The 23,737-nt window shown below is 38.0% G+C and overlaps 1 protein-coding gene across 2 annotated transcripts in view; it reads left to right on the forward strand.

The window, feature by feature from the left end:
* nfic (nuclear factor I/C) overlaps window positions 1-23,365 on the forward strand; it is a 39,627-nt gene extending 16,262 nt beyond the window's left edge. The window contains exons 5-13 of one of the 2 annotated variants that reach the window (XM_033325956.1): window positions 29-103; window positions 1,002-1,076; window positions 1,208-1,340; window positions 2,636-2,757; window positions 3,233-3,346; window positions 3,429-3,586; window positions 7,228-7,411; window positions 10,860-10,948; window positions 11,381-12,425. In XM_033325956.1, the coding sequence (XP_033181847.1) occupies window positions 29-103; window positions 1,002-1,076; window positions 1,208-1,340; window positions 2,636-2,757; window positions 3,233-3,346; window positions 3,429-3,586; window positions 7,228-7,411; window positions 10,860-10,948; window positions 11,381-11,386 (956 nt within the window). In that variant the 3' untranslated portion in view covers window positions 11,387-12,425. Of the gene's footprint in view, window positions 1-28; window positions 104-1,001; window positions 1,077-1,207; window positions 1,341-2,635; window positions 2,758-3,232; window positions 3,347-3,428; window positions 3,587-7,227; window positions 7,412-10,859; window positions 10,949-11,380; window positions 12,426-12,475 lie in introns of those variants that run through there. The other variant, XM_026346190.1, reaches the window with a different exon arrangement.
* The last annotated feature ends 372 nt before the right edge of the window (window positions 23,366-23,737 follow it).

Here is a 23,737-nt window from a genome sequence, read left to right on the forward strand (position 1 = left end):
CAGTATTTTTCTCTCTCTCTCTATCCAGAGGCAGAGCAGAGCAGCAGTCCCAGTCGTACTGGAGTGGGTTCTGACCAGGAGGACAGTCGAACAGCCACCATGGGTATTATTGAGGATATTTGATAACTGACGAACATATCCGTGTTGGAGAGCTGAGTAGCAACAGCTCTCATACTATTGTTATCTTCACTCGTTATTAGTGAGCTGAGAGCTGAGCAACAGCTCTCACACTATTGTTATCTTAGCTCTTTGTTATTAGTGGGAAATGGCCCAGGTAGTTTTGGGCAGCTTTTTCCCCTTAATAAATAAAGACATAATTTAAAAACTGCATCTTCTATTTACATTGGTTATCTTTTTGTAATACAAAAAATAGTTTTGTGACCTGTATCATTTACCTGTGAAAAATTTGCAGAAAAAAAATCAGGAAGGGAGCCAATACTTTCCCACAGCACTGTAATCACTGTCTTTACACATTAACAACCTTTTGTCCTTGTTTTCTAGTATTCTAACTGCCCCAAATATTGAAGGTCCTGATGCAGAACTAAAATGTTGATCATCTATTAATATGACTATTAACAAAGGTGAAGTTACTTGACAACCACTGAGAAAGTGTAAATACCCCTACACTCGTAGATGACTTTGATAATTGATAAGAATGTATAATCTGTTTCCTTATTATAGGGTGTGATACCAAGACTGAGGATACTAGAGATGGGTTTCTAATTAGAAATTGGAAAGCAATTCACATGCTTTCTTTAGGGGTGAGGGCTTTTCTTGCTACTAGGAGAAGTGGTGGATTGGTTACCAGCTGGGCCCTCATCCTGTCCTTGTCATAATCACAATTTTGCAGAATTTACAATTAAACCAGCACACACTAAACAAACGTGAAATAAAAAGTGAAACAAAACATACTGTAGAATTTTCTGATTAAAAATGTCTCATTGCCTTAGTGTTAGTCGTCTCACAAACACAAGTACCTGACTGCTGTTGTTTTTCTACAGATGGTCCAGAGTTCCAGGAGAGTTTTGTGACATCAGGAGTTTTCACTGTCACTGAGCTGGTTCAGGTCTCAAGAAGTGAGTCTGTGCTACCATTAGCTTTATCCTTTAAGACACTTTCTTACCGCTATTCATTGCAAAGCCCACTTTTTATTTACAAGTTTGTGTTGCATTCTTATTACATATTGTGTGTTCTCTTTTGTGTGTAGCTCCAGTAGTCACAGGAGTAGGACCTAGTTTCTCTATGGGGGAGCTCCAGGGTCATCTGGCCTATGACCTCAACCAGTCTGTCAACCAGCCAGTTAGTCTCAGAAGATCACTGGCCAGCACGTCATCCAGCGGGTAACACACACTCATAAACAATGCAATTTGCTCTAAATTGTCCTGCTTTGCATTAACCTCTGTTATCAAAACATCACAAAGTACAGTGTGATTTGTTAATTTTTACCTAAACCCAGTACAAAATTTAACAGTCATATCAGCTTTTGCCATTATCTTAAACTAAGCATATTTCACATGTCAGCCTTGAAATTAGCCTTTGAAGAAAGTGAGACCCATCAAATAAATCTTCCTTCTGTGTGTCCCATTTTAATCAACCCTCATCTTCAAAGTTTGTATTTCGAAAAAAAAAGTCTTTGGCCTGTTCCAAACGCTCAACCAATGAGGCCAAGAAATGCAACCTTCTCTTGGAGAATGCTGGACAATATTTGTGGATCTTTTACTATGGGAAGGAAGTTAGGACTGTATAGTTGTGAATCCTGAAAGGAGTGGCTTTTAGAGAAGAGCCCATCTCTTCTTCAGTCTAGGACTACACCTGCCTAAAGACAGACTAACATGCCCTGAAATTCGACAACATTTGTGGCTGGATTGTAGTGAAAATCTGGGAGTATGTACACCCTCAATATATTTTACTTTTTACTCCTACTTTCTTTCCACGTTTCAAAGACATACAGGTTCATTTACCTGATTGGGCTTGTTGCGTCGATGAACTGGAATGGATGAATTCCACTGAAGTATATTTGTTTTTATAATGACAAGCATGTAGAACATGAGTGATTCACACATTATGAAGTTGTGGCTTATACTTTTTTGTTTGCACTTCTTATTAAATTGTAACTGCAACATAGTATCTCATTCTCACACCCTAGTTAATCATGGCTCGGAGTACTATGTGACTGGAAGGGTGGTTAATGGCACTGAGTCATCCATTAAGAAATTACTTGTAACACTTTTATCAACAAACCACACAGAGAACAGTAAAAGATTTCAGACGAGAATACATTCTTGACTTTCTGGATAAACTACTGACCTCAGTGTCAAAGGTATTTACTTGAAGGTACTTCCTAATAAATAAATAAATAATCTTAGCCTTATCAATACATTTTCAAATAATGATTTTACTCCTATTGAGAGCCCATGATTTCTTAATTATTACTAACTTATTTTAAAATCTGGGATTGTTAAGGTTGTGCCTGTATACATAACATAACATAACAGCAACAGGTATAACATAACTACAACCATAGCCATAATTACAGTAGCAGTAGTAGCAGTTTTAAGTAGTTTTAAGTAGTAGAAAGACATTTTGGAAAATACTTACAGTAAATATAAGCATCTGTTTACATATGTGTCTGCAGGAGTAAGCGTCACAAGTCTGGCTCAATGGAGGAAGAAGCTGACAGCCCAGGAGGGGAGTACTACCACTCACCTTCCTCTCCTGCCAGCAGCTCCAGGAACTGGACTGATGACATGGAAGGAGGTAACATAAGGATACATAAAGTAAACTATGTCCAGTGTGTGTACAGAGTGACCCACAAAGTATTTATCTTTAAAACATGAGCACACCTAGATACTTTATGTCACACTGAAATACTGTATCATTGTTTGTTGAACCATAAAGCACATTTCTTTTATTCCCTGTGTAGATGCACACTGCAGCACTGTCATGTTTAATCATAATTTATCTGCTGTCAGCACAGTTTATTTGTCATATATGGGGCTGGTTTGTGGTCTGATGGACCTGTGGCTTAGTGGGCAAAGTTTTCCACTTTTTATGTGGAAAACTTTGGTTTCATGGTTTGGGTGTTAGCATGTACTTTCTGGCTATGCAGTGCAGTACTTTAAAAAAAATGCTACAAATTTTTGATTTCCTCCAATTTTCCTCCCATTTTTTCTATTTTTTATTATTTGTGTATTTGTGTTTGTGTGTTCATTTATTTTTACATGTGTTTTAGGTCTGTCTCCTCCAGTAAAGAAGGCAGAGCTGGACAGTCCCTCTCCCCAGGAAGACTCACCAAGACTGACCTCCTTTACTCAGCACCAGCGGCCAGTCATAGCTGTTCACAGTGGTTAATATCACTTACATACCTATTGTACACACATTAGAACAAAGGAACAAAATGTAATTTAACATTTCTTCTCTCTGTCCAGGGTTGTCTCGGAGTCCACACCCTTCTTCATCTCTTCATTTCCCATCATCTTCCTACTTTCCCCATGGAGCAATCCGCTATCCACCTCATCTAACCCAGGACCCCCTAAAAGATTTGGTCTCACTGGCCTGTGATCCTGCAAGTCAAACCCCCAGCTCAGTGAGTACAAACAGTCATGGCTAAGAACAGTGTGTAACACAGTTTCAAATTAGCTGGCTGGCTGACAGCAAGCATTTTTTACACAAATAATTACACACTAGTTAAGATGGATTGTTAGTTTTATCAATCCCCAGTGGGTAAACGTATGGGGTCATCATTGTAGAATAACAAGATAACAGCTCACAGCCACACAAAACATAAGCTGTTTTCACTCAGACTGAATCTGGAGAATCAGTTTCCTGCTGTGTGCTCCACACATGCAGCACCCAGCAGGAGAGAGCCTGCATGGCATGCTTCTCATTTTGGTAAGAAAAAAGTCCATTTGGATTTAGGGTGGAGGGTGGTTGTTGTGCAATTCAACAGAAAAGCATGGTAAATATTGTCTTTACTTTCTGGTCTTTAATTCAATTTCAACTCAGTTTATTTATAGTGCACTTAATCAACAAAAGCCATCTCAAGGCATTTTACAGTTTAGGTTTAGGAATTTACGGAATACAGTATAACTTGCTTTAGAATTATGCAGAAAACCTATCAATCCTACTTGAGCAGCACTATGCAACAGTGGAAATGAAAAGCTCCCTCTAGTGGAAAAAAAACACAGCAGGAAACAGAACCAGGCTCAGGGTGAGCGAGTGGAAAGAGGAGAGAACAAAAAGAAACAACAAGCAGCGGAAACACTGGATGTGTAAAAAAGTGTAGAGAGAAGGACACAGAGGAATAAACACAACTATGGGAGAGAGAGACACAAAGTTAATCACATGCAGTGGTGAAAGGATGTACCCCAGCAGAGTGACTCTAATGCAGTGTACCTAAGAGGTGGTTCAAAATCACCTGAGCCAGCTTTCAATATAAGAATAAAGTTTTAGGTTTAGTCTTAAAAGTAGAGAGGGTGTCTTTCTCCCAAACCTGAATTGGATGCCTGTTCCACAGGAGAGTAGCTTGATAGCTAAAGGCTCTGCCTCCCATTCTACATTTAAAAACTCTAGGAACCACAAACAGAGCTTCACTCTGAGGGTGGCGTGTTGTGCTAGAATAATATAATACTATGAGGATTTTTAGATATAATGGAGCTTGATTATTAAGTGCTTTGTATGTGAGTAGTAAGATTTTAAATTGTATTCTGGATTTAACAGGGAGCCATTCAAGAGAAGCTAATGTAGGAGAAATATGATCTCTATTGCTAATTCCAGTCAGAAGTCTGGTTGCAGCATTTTGGATTAACATGGAGGCTTTATAAGGAATTATCCTATTATTAGGTAATTGGTATTGGAATTACAGTACTCCAGTCTAGAAGTAACCAATGCATGTAATAGTTTTTCAGCATTACTTTGAGACAGGATGCTCCTAATTTGATCAATATTCTTCAGGTGGAAGAAGGCTGGTCAAAGATAACTCCTCAAAACATTTTAACTCCTCAGATTGGACTGGACATTTTCATACAGGTTATTCCTGCACATGTGGCCGCATAATTGCTTTGAAACTACTTTTTCAAGGATATTAGAGATAAAAGGCAAATTGGATATTGGTCTATAATTGGCTAAAACCCCTAAGTCAAGACTATGTTTTTTGCGTAGAGGTTTGCCCCGGAATGCTTTTACAACTACAGGCTTTAGTACGTTATCCTTCTTGGTACGGTTCGTTTTGTCTGGTGTGAACACAGTAATCGCAATCGACTACTGTACAAACGTACAAACGTACAGTAGTCCACAACACTTCACCTTCTTCTTCTACTTTTTTCACAGGCCAACTACAAAACAACCAAAAAATTATAATAATTTACTTCAATCTTTCAACTATTAACAGTCAATGCCTTGAAATAGAAAAAGTGCATAAAGACAGCATTTATTCAAGCTCAGTTTGCTACACTCTGATTTACTCTGATGCACTTTGGTTCAAGCCAGATACCTGGCATCTCTGGGGTTAGGCTTTGAGCTGAGGGAAATCTTCAAGATTGAGTAAAGGAGATGACTCCTGAGTGGTGTTTTGTTTATTGTCATCAACATAGATAAATGCTGCCGAACATAGAGAGCATTTGAGCTGCTTGGGCACGGAGTTGGGGCAGTGTGTCGGGGAGAAAACATGGAAACTGTGCAGCGCCCACAGAGTCATACTTTAACTTGAGCGTATCACTACACTGGAGTTCAATCAGCTCCATTTGGAGTTTAGTTGGTGTGCTTTCCATGTCAACTGCAAACGGATTACCGAGCAGTTCAAATCTACATTTCTGGGCATCAAAGTCAGCAAATCGCCGGGTAAACTTGACGCTGATTTTATTTTGCGAACTGTGCACTTGGCCTCTTTCATTTTGCCATTTTTGGTGAGGGGTGGATTAAGTTTGTTCGAGGTGACTGGTTGCATGGATGCTAATGATTGTCAACAGAAAAGAAGGGGGGGGCTTGGCGGTCTAGACTGATGCGCTAATGCACTAATAAAAAATTCTGGGATTTTTAGTATTAGTGTTGAGTGTATTCAATTCAATTCAGTTCAGTTTTATTTGTATAGCGCCAATTTACAACTGAAGTTATCTCAAGGCACTTTACAGTGCAATTTAAGACCTTACAGAGTATGATTGTACAAAAAAATGATATAAAAAAACACAACAAACCCATATGAGCAAGGTTTAGGCAACAGTGGAGAGGAAAAACTCCCTTTAGAGGAAGAAACTCAGGCTCATAGTGGGCGGCCATCTGCCTCGACAATGCGCTATATACTGGGGGGCCAGCTCTAATACACATCTCATATGATCTCGCGGGCCAAATATAATTACACTGGCCTGAGTTTGACATCTCTAAATTAAAGTGTGAAAGCATCCTTAAAAGCCTGTGGTACATAGCCTGTTCAAAACGATAGATTGATCTGACCTAATATGGACGTGCTGATTGAAGGTAATACATTTTTTACAAGTCTCGTTGGAATAGATTCTAACAAACATGTTGATGGTTTAGATTACCGTAATTAACTATTGGAATTAACTCAGCATGATCTATGGTGAAGAAGCACTACAAATTTTTCTTCGATAGTTCAGATTTTATTAGTAAAGAAATTCATGAAGTCATTGCTGCTGAGAGTAAAGGGGATACTAGGCTCAACAGAGCATGTCTCTTTGTCAGCCTGGCTTCAGTGCTGAAAAGAAGCATGGGGTTGCATAGTAGAGATGCACCATCTAAAATGCAATAGATCCTGTCTCTTGTAATTAAGCCCAAGTTTTCCTCCGCAAAAGTTTTTCAATTGTCTATGTAGCCCTACATTATCCACCACTTAGACAGCCAGCGGTTTATTGACGACATGCAGCTAAATATGTCATCACTAGTCAGATTGGGAAGGTGTCCAGAAAAAACTACAGAGTCCGACATTTGTTTAAAGTTGTGAAAAGCACTCAAAGTATACTTATATTATTGTATTGTATTGAAGAAAAATATGTCTGCACAAAAATAGTGAAACATGTACCTAATACACAAATGCAAAGAAATTTTAGTGAGAAAAACTGTAGCTTTAACCTGTGCGTCGGGTAAATATTGGATTTGCTGCTTCTAATACTTCTTACATTCCTTCTAATGATGCAGGTTGGAATTAATAAACTACACTCATAGCAGTATCTCACCATTTCTATGTAATGAGGGATCTGTCTTTGAATTTTCCAGTTGAATGGCAGCAACCAGGTCAAAGTGCCCAGTCATTACATCTCCTCCCAGATGTTGGCACCACCTGGAACAGCACCCTCCTTGGCTCCGCCCACATCCTCTCTCTCCAGGCCATCACATCCTGCAGAGTCAAAGGCCAGTACCACCTCATCTGACGGGGGCGCAAACTCACCCACATCACCAAGTAAGTGTTCAATTTCATTGACAGTATTGGTGTGTGGCATGTCTCAGAATGTGTCTTTATACATAAGCTTTTTATGGTCAAAGTAGAATATTTTACCATTTAAGAGGAAAAAAGGATTATTAATGTATAAATGTAAATTCTATGAGGCTATTCCAGAATGTCGATGGTATTAAATCTGCTAAAGTAAAACAATATATAGAGTTGCAAGAAAAAGTATGTGAACCTTTTGAAATTTCATGGTTTTCTGTATTCATATGTCATAAAACATGATTTGATCTTCAAAGTCAAGAGTATTAACAAATGTGCCTTAAATAATAATGCAAAAAAATTTGGTCATTCATGTCTTTATTGACTTAAAAACCTCATAGTGCTAGTGTAAAAAGTATGTAAACCCTTTGAATTAATGACAAAAAAGCTAATTGGAGTCAGGTGTTAGCACAAAATTAGTATGAGCTGAATTAGTATGAGGACTAGAAAGACACTAAAACCTTTTGAGTTTGCTCAAGAGACAAACAACCCCAAGTGACAGCCAAATATTTGAAAGCATCATTGGAACTGGCTAACATTTGTGTTCATGATTCTACGGCAGGTTAAACATCGAAAAAGCAGGGTGTCTATGGCAGGACACCACAAAGGAAGCCACTGCTTACTAAAAAGAAAGTGGGGTGGCTGTGGCTCAATAGGTAGAGCAGTTGACTGCCAATCACAGGATTGGTGGTTCGATTCCCGGCTGCCACGTCACATGCCCTTGGGCAAGATACTGAACCCCTAGTTGCCCCCGGTGAGTCAGGTCAGCTGCATAGCAGTGGGTGAATGAGAAGCAGTGTGAAGCGCTTTGAGTACCAACTAGGTAGGAAAGTGCTATATAAGTGCAGACCATTTCTGCATGCCTGAAGTTCCCCAAAGAGCACACTGACACTGCACAGCAGTATTGGCAAAATGTTTTGCAGACTGATGAAACTAAGATTTAAGAATTTGGAAAGAACACACAACACTGCATCTGGTGTAAAAAGGGCACTGCATATCATTATACAAGCATCACCCCAATTGTAAAGTATGGTGGAGGAATCATCATGTTTTGGGCCTGCTTTGCTGCATCTGCAACGATGCTAAACAAGGGCAAACGAGTCAGTACAAAAAACGAAAACAAGGTCCAACAAACAGAGGTGCAGTCCAGGGTGAAACAAATTGTGGAGTCCAACCAGAGAAAAACAAAACATGTGATGGAGTCCATGAACCAGTCTGAGAAAATTCTTGACTGACGAACAAACAAACAAGAGAGGTAGAGGGTGTAGTGCAAAAGAAATCCAATAGACGAACAAACTAACTAAAAGGAAAAAATCCTTGATAGGTGGGCGGACGGACGAACATACAAACCGGAGTGGTGGAGGGTGTAGTGTGACAAACCAGCAACAAAATACTGAGGGAAGCTTAAAAAAACAGAAGGGGCACAAAGGTGAAACAAATCCGTAATCAAAGTCTGTCACGCGCCTAGGATCCGACTCCATAGCCAGAGACCACACAGGACCAGAGAACTGAGATAAGAAATGTTTTATTGACAATAATAATGCAGTGGGTGAGAGTCGGGACTTGCGGCCGAACAGAGCTGTCGTCAGGTGAGTATGGTGTTCTAAGAGAGGAAACAGAGTTAAATCGAGTCTGGCTGGATCTTGGGTAATGTGAATTTTCGAGGCGCAGAGTAAGAGACAAATCCAGGGTCTCACACACACACACACACACACACACAAGAAGCAGTCCAAGCACTAAAGTCCGTGAGGCAAGATCCGAGGTCCAAACAACAATCCAGGTCAGTACTGAGAGGTAATATAGAAACAGAGATCCGATAGACTGATAACGATGTCAGGGGACGGTCCAGGTCATACACGAGGGAATCCAACTTAGAGACAGAACAGGGACACAGGCAGAGGGGAGCAGGAACAGGTCAGGCAGAAAACACTCACGCTGTCAAAGAGCAGAGCAGAGGCAGGTCAAAACAGAAGGCAGGTCCGGTTAGGGGGGAGTCAGGCAGAGACAGGTTTCAGGTCGGGCAGGGTTCGTTTCCAAAAAGCAATCTTATGATAATGCCGGATAGTGCTGTTCACAGGTTGAAGTACAACTATCTGGCAAAGAGGAAGCTGACTGACAGGGAGAAAACAAGGAAAGCAGGGACAGACAGGGAGGCGGAGCTGGAATCATGACAAGTCCAGGAGAGGGGAGGAAGAGGAAGTCCAACTAGGGGCAACCAGGAAGTGACGGGAGTGAGTGACAAAACAAAAACAAAACCAACAGACAGGGGTGCAGGGAGGAATCGGAATAGCATCAGGGCCTGGCCAGCTTACAGTATTTGGCGGGGGGAGTAAAATTCTTCAGCCTAATGTGAGAATATCTGTATATCAGCTGAAACTCTGTAGAAGTTGGGTGATGCTAAAGGGCAACGACCCAAAACAGCAGTGCAAGTCCACAACAGAATGGTTTCAGAAAAACAAAATGCGCCTTTTGGAGTGAATGCGTAAAGCAATTCTGCCAGGAAGAATGGGCTAAAATTCCTCCTAAATGTGCAGGTCTGATCCACCGCTACAGGAAGCCCCTGGTTGAGGTTTCCACCAGCACTCTGATGTTTTTTATGGTTCTTCTCAAAAAAGACATGAAAGATCAGAAGTTTTTGTGTTTTGTGTTGTGTTTTTTAAGCACATTATATTTGTTAATACTCTTGACTTAGATGACGATCAGATCAAATCTTATGACAAATCAATGTCTAATACTCCAAAATTCCAAAAGGTTCACATAATTTTTCTTGCCATTACATATAAATTGTGTTTTAGTTTGGTAAATCACATAAAAAGACTCAACTGAACATCTGATCCTGTTTATCAGTGTTTATGAAGTGTATTCGCTCCCATTGGAAGTTTTCACTTTTTGAACCGTGGTCGATTTAATTTGACTTTTTTTATTATTTATTTTCTGATTATTATTAATATTTATTTATTTACCAGAAAAATACAATACTCGACTACACTTATTGTCTTTGACAATACATCTCTACAGAGTAATTTATTACATTTATGAAAGTGAAAAGGTCTGAAATAGCCTAAGGAGAATTTACATCAATAAACCTTTTTTCCTCCTTATAAAAGAATGATCAGGAGAATGGGCACTCTTTTAAAATTGTTTGTTATGTTGTGATTCTGCATTATATTTAACAATACAGCACAGTGTGTGACATTAATGAATACAGCACTTCACAATTTGCAAACCTGAAATACGTCTCAGGTGTGTTTCATGCCTTTTGGTACAAATTCACACAAATATAGGTTAGATCAGGATGAATTTGATATCTTTTGTGATATGAGCAGGTTCTATTAAAAGTGCTGCATCATGAAACTTTGTACGCTATATGGAAATTTAAGAGACATTATGAGACTGACATTGTTAATACAAACATCCTCAGCATATTCTGCCCCTGGGACACCCCCTGCTAATCGCTCCTCCTTCGTTGGAGTCACCCCTCGAGACCCTGGTGGACTCTACCAAGCCCAGGTTAGTAAGTTACATTTTAACAGCCATAGTAGTAGAGTGATAGAGGAATTTCGATTAAATTCCATTCAATTTTATTTGCGCTAAATTACAACAGAAGTACAACAGGAAACCCAACAATCCATTTGAGCAAGCATTAGGCAGAAGTGGAAAGGAAAAACTCTCTTTACAGCAGTGGTCCCCAACCTTTTTTGTGCCACAGACCGGTTTAGTATCAGACAATATTTTCACGGACCGGCCTTTAAGGTGTGGCGGATAAATACAACAAAATAAATGATACCACCGGCATAAAAACTGGTATTTTCTAAATACATAGGGGTCATTTCTGATCAAAATGAGATTTTGACGATCAAAATGTACCTGTCGTAATAAATCCATATTTCAAGTAGGACTCCTGGTATTGTCTGTTAAATGCAGCTTTCTTTTTCTTTGAAGTCATAGGCTCTTCTTTTGTCTCCTCACTGGCTCTTTTACCCTGCGCAAAGAAACTTTCCAAAGACGTTTGGTTTTTGTTCATTTTGCTAGATTGGGTGTTTCAATTTAGCTGTAATGTATTATAATATATATATATTATGTGTTGATTATGTGTGGAACAGTATACATAGGTAAAGAGGCAAAATACAGTAATGTAAGTATTTAAAACAGTAAAGTATACAATATGTGTTGGTAAAGTAAAGCCTCTGTCTTACAGATAGTGTAAGCATTTGCATTGTGTTGTACAGTAGCTGCTGCATTGCAGTGCCACTGCTCCAGAAACAGCTCAGCTAATACTGCTGAGCCAGGAGTGCTTACTCTCCCTCCGTCTCTCTCTCTGTCTGTCCAGTTAAATGTATGTTTCAGTGAATTCCGCTTTACCCAGTTCAATCCACCAAAAAACAGAAAAAAGAAAGTATCAATGCTGGCATTGTGTCACAATGAATGGGCCTGGACATGTATTTAACCTGCATAATTTACCTGTACTGTACTAATTTAGAAATGCCACAAAAAAAGCTTTAGCCATAATACTAGCATACAGATTTATAGAGATAGGGCTTATAATACAGTAGGGGAACAGGAAGTACAGGAAGTAGAATCAAATTGGTATCTGCAGGCACCGTGTACACAGGCCATTGTATTCTTCATCCATGTCATATTGAGATTGGTCTGTATGTGTTGATCATTGCTGCAGTTGCATGAGAATCCAGTCTCATATTTCTGTAAAATTTTACAGCCTGTTTAATAACCCGAGTATCATGCACAAATGTATGTCTGTTAACAACAACTTCAAATCCCTGACGTGCAAATGAAAATGAAGTGCAAATGAAAAAAATGTTTCTTAATACAAATATCTGAAGTAAAGATACAACGTATTTGTAATTGTTCAAATGTCAAAGTGTTAACAATGCATTTGTTAAATTGTTTTACATATTTGTTGTAAAAATACATTGTCAAAAAAATGTTAATTCTGTATGAGAGAAACAAAGACTGAGGTTATTCATTTATAATCTCCTTCCAAAGTCACTTTTAATTATGTGTTTGTCTCTGTTCCAGTCTTGGTATCTGGGCAACTGAGTGAACTCTGGAGGGGAGGTGATTGCCATGGCAATACTGCCCTGGAGGAAAGGAAACTATTTTGCCAGAGATAAAGTATATTCAGCTTTGTAGAAGCATAACAAGTGTTCATACATATATATAAATATGTTTACATATATATATATGTTGACATATATTTAAATATGTGTATGTACCCAGAAGAGGCAGTCTGAATGGAAGAAGGATGCTGCTCTCACTCAGCCATTTTGCAACCCCTGAATGTACTATGCTATAAGACACTAAATGGTCAAAAATGGTGGTTGTGATTTTCAGGTGAGAGCAATGGATTAATGCAAATGTCTGGTTGGCCCAGATTAATTGCAAACCAGAACCAGGCCACAACACACCAGATCCTGAGAAGCCTGTAACCTAACTGTGTCCCCAGGATGAGGCATGTTTTCCCGGGATGGATGCCAGCCTTTACCCATGTGCCCTATGTTTCTACACTAAATCCACTACAAGGCCTAATCCCTGGGACAGAAATAGACCTCATCCCCCTCAACACTCAGAATGCCCCCTCCGCTGCAGGTGCTTCTTATAATATATGCAAATAAGCCCTCCTTATTTTCTGAACCGACTAGAAAGAGAGATACTGATGTTAATGTTTTCTTTGCACTTTTTAATATGTTATTGATATGTCTGACAAAAATCGAGAGTTGAAATTGCAAGATTTTTTTCTTTTCCCACTTTTTTATTGACAATCATCAGCCTGAAACCATTACATTGCATTGCGAGGTTCATGTTTTTTGTTCTTTTTAAATCAGAAAACAATGAGTAATTGTGGGATATAAGAGCTATATTCAATTCCCCGTGAACGCACCACATAGTGCTAAAAGTTCGACCACTAGAGGAACCGTGGTTACTGGTCTGAGGACTTGCTGTCTGTTATACAGAGAATCTTTTTATAAAGTTGTGGGTGGCTGTAGATCAGGAAGTAGAGCAGTCCCAATCATGGGAACAGTGGTTCGATTCCCAGCTCCTCCTGTCGCATGTCGCAAGTTAGGTCAGCTGAATGGCAGCTCTGCCATTGGTGTGTGAGTGTGTGTGCTTGCAAGGAGGAGTGTAAAAGCGCTTTGAGTAGCTTGAAAAGCGCAATAAAATTGCAGACCATTTACCATTTGTCCTGCTGCTTCCGTCCTAAAATTTCACTAATTTTGTCAAGATAGTATGTATCCAAATGGTCAAAGGCACAGTTTTGCGACGAGGCATTTACCTGGCACAAGCAAATGGCTCAATAGAAATGATAAAGGGCAAAGACATACTAAAACCAGTATTATGTGACAGAACTGACAGCTACTAACTAGCAGCTGAACTCAGTTTGTTTGAAACTGTAGCATGGTGTGGTCAGTGCCAGGAAGTGAATATGGTTCTTGCATTTCTAAACTCATTCCTGCTCTGTATTGAGAAGATGTGTATTTTTTATGAATGTCTCAGAGAGCACATTAAGGGGGTTTGTTCTTGCATGTAGGTAGATTAGAAAGAGAAATAGGGTAGCAGGAATTGCACTATGATTATGTTAAAATTACTTTGTGAAAATGGTGCAATGACGAGGCATGCTACCAGGCAGGAGGGCTGCAGTGTGTTATTCCTTAAGTTATCAGTGCTGATTTGTCCTGAGCACAACATTCAGATTTTTGTTATATTTCAGCTCTAGAATGAATGGTGTTTTAGAAGGTGTGTCTGTGCTCACGGGTTGTATATCTTAACCCCAACCCCACCTGAGCAATCTGTGAAGCAGTGGTAGGGTTTGGGTTGGGGTTCAGACTGAGGTGAGCTGGAAGCAGAAGAACAGAAAAACAAATAAGCCTCAGTTTTGAGGATGGTTTCAGGTTAAACATTGATGATTTTTACGCCTTAAGTTTGATTTTCTTTGTCCAACTTTTACAATGTTTCATGTCACTGCTTTAAAGAGGCAAATCAGTACTCTGTTAAGGCTGGCTTTTCATGGCTTTATTTAGTTACTCTTTTGAAAGGCATTTAATAGCTTAAAAATCATGCATGCATTTTAACTTTGATTATAATCATCTTGAACATTTCACAAGGTTAGTATTTTGTAGGATCCAAATACGAATTCCTGTCAGGTTTGAAGATGTCAGTTTGTGGGATGAGAACAACTCCTTGATGTATATGTAGTTGTCACAGATCTACAGTAAATGCAGAGGGCCGAATGAAATCAATGCAAGCTCCAAATGCAATAGTGGTAGAACATGTGCACCCAGAACACATGATATTTCGTATGCTATCTCTTTGGAGAATAAACATTTTTAGGAATGAGTATTTTATAATCTGTGCCATATTTTTACTTTGAAGGCTTTGCAACTATAAAGTAGTCCACTAAAGCGTGATACCTGGTAATATAATTAAAGGATTTGTGTTGAGGTGTGATAAGAGAGAACGTTAAGCAAATTTTGTCTCATTTACATACATTTGAGCATTGCAGAGTTTCTGCAGTCTACAGACATTACTGCATGATTTGGTCATTTAAAAAGTCAAAACATAGGGTATTTTTGTGATCCCACAGACATCTGCCTTCGAAATTAGGAAATTAGTTTAAATACAGTATTCTTAAGCTGTGTAGTGAACAAGAGGAGTAGAACATAATGGTAAGATAAGTGGAAACATTGAGAAATCATTTGATTAAACATTTATAAGCAAGCGTCTGTGGCATCTTGAAAATACATTTCTAGATGTATCCAGCTGCAGTAAAATAGAATGTTTTGACTTTACCTCTGGGTGAAATTTGTGAGATCCAGTATGCGTGGTGAGGTCCCAAACAGCCAGTGAACACACTATACAGACTATCACAAGCTTGAAATGCCTACTGCATGTGTGGAGTGTAGCTCTGTGTTGTGGGAAGTCTGCAGTTTTTCTCTAGTGTTTCTTCTTGTTTGGTTGATCTAAAATGTTAGTGTTTAGTTAAAAGTGATTTTTTAAGGTGACACAGTTTCAACATCTTGTGGCTTTCTGTTGTTGTTCACTGTTTGCAGACTGCATCTAAAATTCTCTTTGCGTTCAGTCCAGACACACAGGTGTTCATGTCTTGTCCTTTTCCTTTCCCAGGGTACCGTGGTTAAAGTTAACAGCAGTAGGTATCTACTAGCTAGTAGGCGTAGACTACTGACTCTGTACAGAAGGTGCTGATATGAGCTGGGTTTTGGCAGGTCGAGGCTTAAGGTTCGGTTAAAGTTGACTTAAAGCTAATGTATACTGCATGGTGCTGCCCTGGTCGCTGTACTGACCTAAAGAATGCATGGCTCAAACTGATGATACCTCTCCCTCTATTCTGCTCTTCCTCCTACTACCCCTCTTCCTCTCTTTGGACTGGATGAAAGGGGTATTCATTTCTTTGAATTTTAATAATTGCCCTGTTGTTAAACGTCTATTTTGCACGATTTCATAAAACACATTATGTGCCTTGCCTTTAGTTAAAGAACAGTAATACATTATGGAACATGATCATACTTTTCATGTTACAGCTGATAGCACTTAAAAAAAACAAGAAAAAAAGCTGCATGATTGCTTGACATGAGCCAGTGTAGCAGGTATATCGTTTTAGGTTAAACAGTGGCAGTGGGATAGTGAGATAATGGAAAGCTTTCATTAGCTTCACCACAGTTTGGGACAGTGCTTATCATCTACTACCATTTTAACTAAGGACATATCACAAGTCAAATGAGAAGGACAGTATGTCTTTCTACTAGAAACAGTGTGGGCAGGGTCACTTGAGGTACTGTAAAGGTTGACAGGTTTACTGTGAAACCATAAATCAAACTCTGATCTACAAGACTGAAGAAGTATGACCCGGACACAGAAGCACTGTTACCTGATTCTGTGAAAAACTACATAAGATATATGTTCCCTAAATGTTTCTTTGAGTGGTGATTTTTCACCATGTCCTGATTCCACTCACAGAACAGATGTGGTTCAGTGGCACTGCTGTTGAATGTGGACAGACATAAGTGTTTGTAGAATGAAGGAAATGGACCGTGTTGCTGTATGTGACACATTACTCACACAGTGTTAAAAATAAACTTGTGTAAACTCTTATTTAGAATGTGGCAACAGTATGGCTAAAAGGTGTTTGTTCTGATGTTGGGCCCTGCCCAAATGTTTATAATACAAACAAAAGCCATTTTTAGACATGCTGATCAGCTCTGTCTACATCCTATTTTAACAAGTATTGAATACATGCAAACACACTCAAAGTATTTATTGCAGGGACAAGTCTTTTAGTGTATAGCAAATATTTTGTCAGGCATTTAGCTAATGTGGCCATGCCACTAAACAGTCTAATTGAGACATAATAAACATTTTCAGGTTTGGCCCTATTTGCCTAATAGCTTTGACCACATGACTAATCGTGACAATATACTACCAAAGGGCATAGTTTGAGTTTTGTATGGATGCATGCACTTAAGACTTTTCTTATGCAACTTGTCTTTTAGCAATTTTTTTAGTTATTTCCTGAGTTATTTTATTATGTTGCTTGTACAATTTTAGTTAAAACACAGCAGTGTGTATAAAATATGTATTATGGAAAATGTTTAAGTGTGTCGTGTTTGTGTTTTTTTAGTTTGGCTTCCCCAAGATAGTGGCCAAGCAACAGAGTCACCCATCAAATGGGAAAAAACTGTGGGTGTGTGCATAGTGAAGTTTAGTGATGAAAGAAAGTAACTACACTATTTTGGAAGTTAAGTCAACCATTTTATGAATATTGGTTATTATAGTGAGGACCTTTTCAACCATTCTGGTTGCTGGCCATCAGAGGTATGTCACTAAGCATAGTATTCATTACAACAAACTGTGTCTGGTAATGTGTATGCTCTATTTCAGACAGTGCAGCCAAGATGGCCAACAAAATGTCAGGATGATCTGCCCAGAACAAATAAATGTGGTCTACAGTAGCAATCATGCAATATTGGTTATAATTTAGCTACAAATAATGTCAGACTAAACTTTATTTATATAGAAATGATCATTTGATCAAAATACTGTGTACACCCTGAAGTCAGGTTTAAAATCCACTGGTCTCATCTCACTAAAACAATGCAAGCTAACAATGTTCATCTGCATGTAGTGTGTTGTAGCTCTATGCATGGAGCACTTTGCTGATTTTCACAGTAAATATGTTAGTCCATTTTTCAGCTGAAATGCAAAAGAAGAAACTGTTTTTTTTATAGGCCAAATTTTGGAAATTATTGGTCATTATTTAGGCTGCCACAAATTATTGTTTATTAGCAATTCATCTCCCTATTATTTTGCCCGTTTAATGATTAATTGTGAAAATAGCAAACTATGCATTTTATACTAATCTACAATTTTTATTCAACTACCAATCCGAAACCCAAAGATCTCTTTTATTATCAGGCATGGCAAAGAAAAGCATGAAATCCTCACAAATGAAGTAGCAAATTGCTAAATTTAAAAAATGCTAAATTTTAAATGATAAATCAATTATCAAATAGATGCTGCTGATTTTTGCAGATTTTCTTTCAGTAATAAATGTACATTTTCCATCCTATACAGTTTTCAGAAAATTCACAGTTCTTTATATTCCATTGTAAAGTTATTACAATCCAACACATACTGTCCACCATGTCAAAAACTTAAAGGAATATACATTTAAAATTTTCAAAATATATTTTGCACACTGGAAACTTAATTCTTAAGGCTCTTGAGGCTTAGTTTATGCATGAAAGGATTAGGTAGCTGCTGCACAGTCCTCTAAATGTGTTGTAATGCCAGTGTTTAGAAACATTTATAACTGGATCTGAATAAAGTTCACACCAATACTTGCTTACTAGCTACTGGCAGTGATGTTTTTAGCAACTATCCTGAAATATTGGATTTTTGTGTGTAATGATCTGTACAAAGTTACACAGAGCAATTAATTTTTTTATATACAGTATATAGATATATAGATTTAATATACTGTAGGTCATACGCAAAACAAGGTGTGTGAAGGAAAGGATATTGCACATCAAAAGCAAATGAATAAACCAAAGCTGCCACATCTCTCAGATCAGCACAAAGTGTCACTTCTCGTCATATTATTCAAAATGTATTAAATAGAGATATTTGGTTATTATACACAGATTACTAGCACCATGCCAAAATGTAACAAAACATGAAGGTATTGTTATATCACACCTACTTAAAAGTAGAATACCATACATATCATATCAACTATGATATCACTGTTGTTGGTTTCTTCCAACTGAGGAATTACCTATTAGAAAATAAATGTAGAAATTATATCTGAAGAATCATGTGTTCATCTCACCATTGAACTTGGAGTTACAGTAGTTCACATCAGTTCAGTTTGATGTGAAGTGGCCTCTGCTCTGCTGTGTTCAAATGAACCAGCAAGGAACCTAAAAAAAAAACAACTAAAATTAGCATTGCCTGTATGTTTACTGCTAGTTTATTTTGTACAAACACTACATGGTCAAGTGACACACACAAAAACACACAGCATAGGAGCTGGTGTTCAGTCTTGGCTGGATTGGGTATTCAGGTTGTGGGTTGACAAGCCATAAAATAGCTTAGTAAGTATAAGGGATATAGAGGAAAACCTGTCAGTGCACTTTGAGGATTCATGGTTCTTAGTTTGGATTTGCTTATACTTTCTTAAAAAGACGGGAATGTTCTAAATACAGCTAAAAATGTAGTGAGATCACTTTAATAGAGAGGTAGAGTAATCCATGATTTGTAACCAAAGACAGACCAAAAACCAAATCAGAAAGTCAGTGTTAAATGATGAGTAGCTAACAAGAGACAATAACAGTTAACAGTAGTGATCCAGCATGACAATTGACATGACAATAATGACAATTGTCTTTATCTGCTTTAACTGAGCACACTTACCTCATTAGGCAGAGGAGATCTTCCAGTTGGAAAAGCACAGATGTACGGTAACTAAGAAAATGAATGATGGCTAAATTCCATTTTGCAGCTTTGATTTCAGTGTCATGGAGCCTCAGATGCTCCTACTTTTGTGTAATTTACTAAGAAGGAATGTTGGAAACCCTGTCCTTTTGCTGCCTCAGGGTTTTTGTCCAGCTCGGTGTCTAGAATCATCCTCTGTCCTAACAACTGACAGAACAACACCTACTGTAGTGTAGCTGGAATATTTTCCACTGTAATATCTCAGTGATTGTCATTCCCTTCACCTCCTCACATTAGTTATAGAGCTCACATGTTGTCTTTTGTCTGCTGATTTCTGATAGCGGACTTAAAGCTCTGCAGTTCGAAATTCTTCTTTGTACTCTTGTACTCCTACAAATAAAACTGAACAGCAGCCTTAAATGGTGATTTTAACTGCAGCTCTTTATCTAATGATCAACTCTCAGGAACCTATACCTCCTCATGAACAGGTGGCCCTAATCAGCCTGAACATGTTTGGTGATGTGTGACAGAAAAAATTAATAGAAATGTAAAAGGATATAAAAATGTTGTTGCACGAGGCCTAGTGAGGTAAAGATGCTACAGCATTAAAAATGATCCACCTGATTAAAAATAAATATTATTGTTGATGTGTTGTTTTATTGTTACAGGCAATGTAGAGCATAGAGCATGTTGGGGACAGGTGATAAACTTTATGTCATGCTCAAATAGGAGATTTGGAAATGTTAACTATACATTTACCTTTAGCAGACACTTTTATCCAAAGCAACTTACAAGTAGGGTACAATGGTAGGCAGGGTGAGCGTAAGGAGGTCTTGCCTAAGGATCCCTACTGGTGGTAGGCCACAGCTGGGATTTCCCACATGGGAGGCTGTGATGTTACCACTACACTAACCAGCCGCACTATAGAACCACTTACCACTTAACAGTTAAAGTAAAATAAACCTGTCAGTTAAAACTACTGATATCATTGAAGGATAAGGCTGATGGGTGGCTTTCAGTGTTATTGTTGCGGTCAACAAATCCCTCAAAAAGACTATAACAAACAATGGATTGTGTGAATCCAGAGTCCGATATTAATTTATTGGTCTGCGATAGAGCTCCACACTCAGAGAGCCACACTGCTGCACTGAGTAACATGTGCCTCACCAGCAATGTCTCCAGTGTACAGTACAACTGAGGTTTTGTTACTTTATGTTCTCTGTTTTAAATCTACACACATTTTTAATAATGCAATCCAACTGATACATCTGTATTGTGCAAACATTAGCATACTCTCGGTTTAAGCACAAAACTAGGAATATGCAGGTTGATAAATAACGCCCTAGGTGCTGCGCAGGACAACTTAACTTGACAACTTAAAACTTAAATTACATGATTAATACACATTAATAGCTGGAGTAATTGTTGCATCATACTGAAATGTTACCTGGGCTATATCATTACATCATCATTAAGTAACATTTTGACAGAGAAGACACCATTATACTTAAGTGAAACATTCTCATCCCTGCTACCATGTTGAATCAGTTTTCAGTCAAGATGCCAGCAAATGCACCTTTAGCCACCTTTTAATAGTTTAGGCTGTGGAGATGGAGAAGAAACAGTCCACATCTATGTTTCACCATCTCTAGAGCCTTTGTAGTACTGACCGTTGCAAAAATGTTGACAGAAGACAACTGCAGCATTAAACCAGAAAGAGGACTAAAGTTAGCTGTGATTAGTGCTTTAAGGAAAAGAGCTGGAGCTTAATATCTTATCTGTCAGTTATTTAATTCAGTGCTCAGTGCACCTTAATGCTCAATTTCATTTATCATATTTTTAACTAGTAGACTATAGTGTATGCCAAGTAACAACTCAATGTAATGCACTAACTAAAATACATAATAACATTGCAGTGTTCAGTAATTTATTATTTTGCCTCTGATTCAGCAGCATTTAAGCATTTTAGTTATTCAGGAACCATTTGAGAATTATAATGATGTGCTATCTTATCAACATATCTTACAACGTTGTATTATCTTCTTCACAATCTTTAATTTATTTGACATCGGTAGTATTTGGTATGAAACTATGGTTTAAACAGCAGTTCCTAATCTCATCTATGCCAGTTGAAACTCAGAATTGTGTGTACCTTAGTGGTGAGTGTTATTGTGAACCAGTGTAACCACCAACCACCAAGTGTTCACAGATTTGAATTAGGTTGAATTTGATGCAGTTGTGTAGAAGTACACAGTCAGCCTTTTTAAAGTGAGTTGGTTTTAATGTTGACTAATATGTCATTTACTCAAAGTGCTGCTCTGACCACTCTTACAGTAGCCCTGTTAGAAGATAATAACAGTGTTTGTAATGGGTAATGGTTAGTAGGCCTACTGTAAGCATTATATTACATAAAGCACTCTAACTGTACTATTAGAACTGAACAGTGGTACTGCTCGTGGGGATTCAGCTTGTTAGCTTAGCAGCTGCACTTGATGCGATCTTTAGCTGAATGATGTGTGAGGAACAAGGACTGTGGGACATGACAACATTTGATATTTAGGAAGATCTTGGGGTGGTGCAGTTCATAGAGGGCTCTTTTTTATAAACTCTTAATGTAATTTAACACTGCTGCTGTTGCCTGAAAACTTGTAACTCCAATATGTGTTTTCTTTTTTGTTTGTTTGTTTTTTTGCTGCTCCTTACTTTGACTGTTTGTTCTTTAATGTCCCTTCAAAACCCTTTCTGTAATTCAGACTTACAGCAGTTGAAAAGCCTTCCTGAGTTACTGACTGATTTTGTAGAACCACAAGCTTTTCTGTAAGTAACTTAACCTTATTGAGTTTTTCCTGTATATGCAGGTACGTCGCTTCAGCAGTGCATTGTTTACTCGGTGGGCTGAAGACAGTTTGTAATGAACTTAAGAGCTTTTTTCTCAAAGAACATTTTAATGCACTGTCATATTTAGATACAAATATAAGGATTTTTTCTCTCCCATTTTCAGATATTATAGTAAAGGACTGCTTTGCTTGCTTCCAGATATACAGTATATCCCTTACATCAGAGAGAGCATAGGCATGAACAGCTTCCATTAGTTGTTGCATGACTGTTGTCTACACAGATCATAGTCCTTCATCTCCATTGTACATCAGGTCATTATATATTTACTAGAATCTGGTGAGCAGTCGAAGCAGGCTGCCCTTCTCATGACTCTGCTATTCTCTGTATTGGAACACCTCAGAGTACACTTAAAAATATCATCAGGACTGTTGCTATGGATACTCACAGCCTAACATATATACTAGAACTTTCTTGTCTATGTTGACCAATCAACAAAATACCATTTCAGTTGACACCTGACAACTAGTCAGAAGCATGCGACGATGCACAATCTGGTATAGAAATATAAGAAAATAATAGAGAATAAAAGAGGCAAAACTGAGACATTAACCATAGCCTGAACTGTTTACTTTGGATTTACTTTGTAGCAGCTTGAACAAGAACTTGATTTTTTCCTTTGGATGTTTTTCAGCTGAAGCAAACATTAGTAGTCAACTTATCGATTTGAATTTAATAAAAAAAAAAATTTAGCACTAAATCACAACAGATGTCATCTCAAGACACTTTAAGGTTTAAGACCTTACAAAATTTGTATGATGTTTGGCTGCATTGAGACAGGGACAGGAAAAGACTGTCAGCTGTCTGTTGAAGCTTCTGATCCTGTCTGAATATGTCATAGTTTGAGTAACTGTCTGAACCAGTTATTCTGACTTAATGTTTTTATCATTTCATCTTTTCTTCATCTGCTGTGGGGGATATTAACATCTTTGGTAAAATGTCATTATAACCATATTTAGCTATTGCTGTCAGCAAATGCTGATGAACTCATTACTGGAAATTAGTATGTTTCCCTATGCAAAAATATACCATTAATAAACAAGCTATACCACAACTTAGCCAACAGACCACCTGTTTGTTCATTTTATTCATCAAAAATACTACCCAACAAGGATTTGTTTTTGCATTTGATCAATAAATAATAAAATACACACTTTTTTTCTCAATCTTTGTGTATCTCATCATTTAGTATTTTGTGGAGCAAATATTAACACACATTCTTACCTTGTTGTTAATTTAGCCTTATGTCAACTACTGTATGTATATTTAGGTACCAGTAGGAAACAAGTAGGTATTTCAATGGTACCACATTTATTCCTACTGTTGCTGCTAAATCACTTGCTAAATAACCACTGCAGAAATTTATCATGGTTTAATAATTTTCACGATGAAACAACATGTGTTGTATGTCGGTGAAGATCGTCCAGGTAAAGTTAT

This window comes from Anabas testudineus, chromosome 4 (genome assembly GCF_900324465.2).
Source record: "Anabas testudineus chromosome 4, fAnaTes1.2, whole genome shotgun sequence".
In the NCBI taxonomy this organism is placed as follows: domain Eukaryota; kingdom Metazoa; phylum Chordata; class Actinopteri; order Anabantiformes; family Anabantidae; genus Anabas; species Anabas testudineus.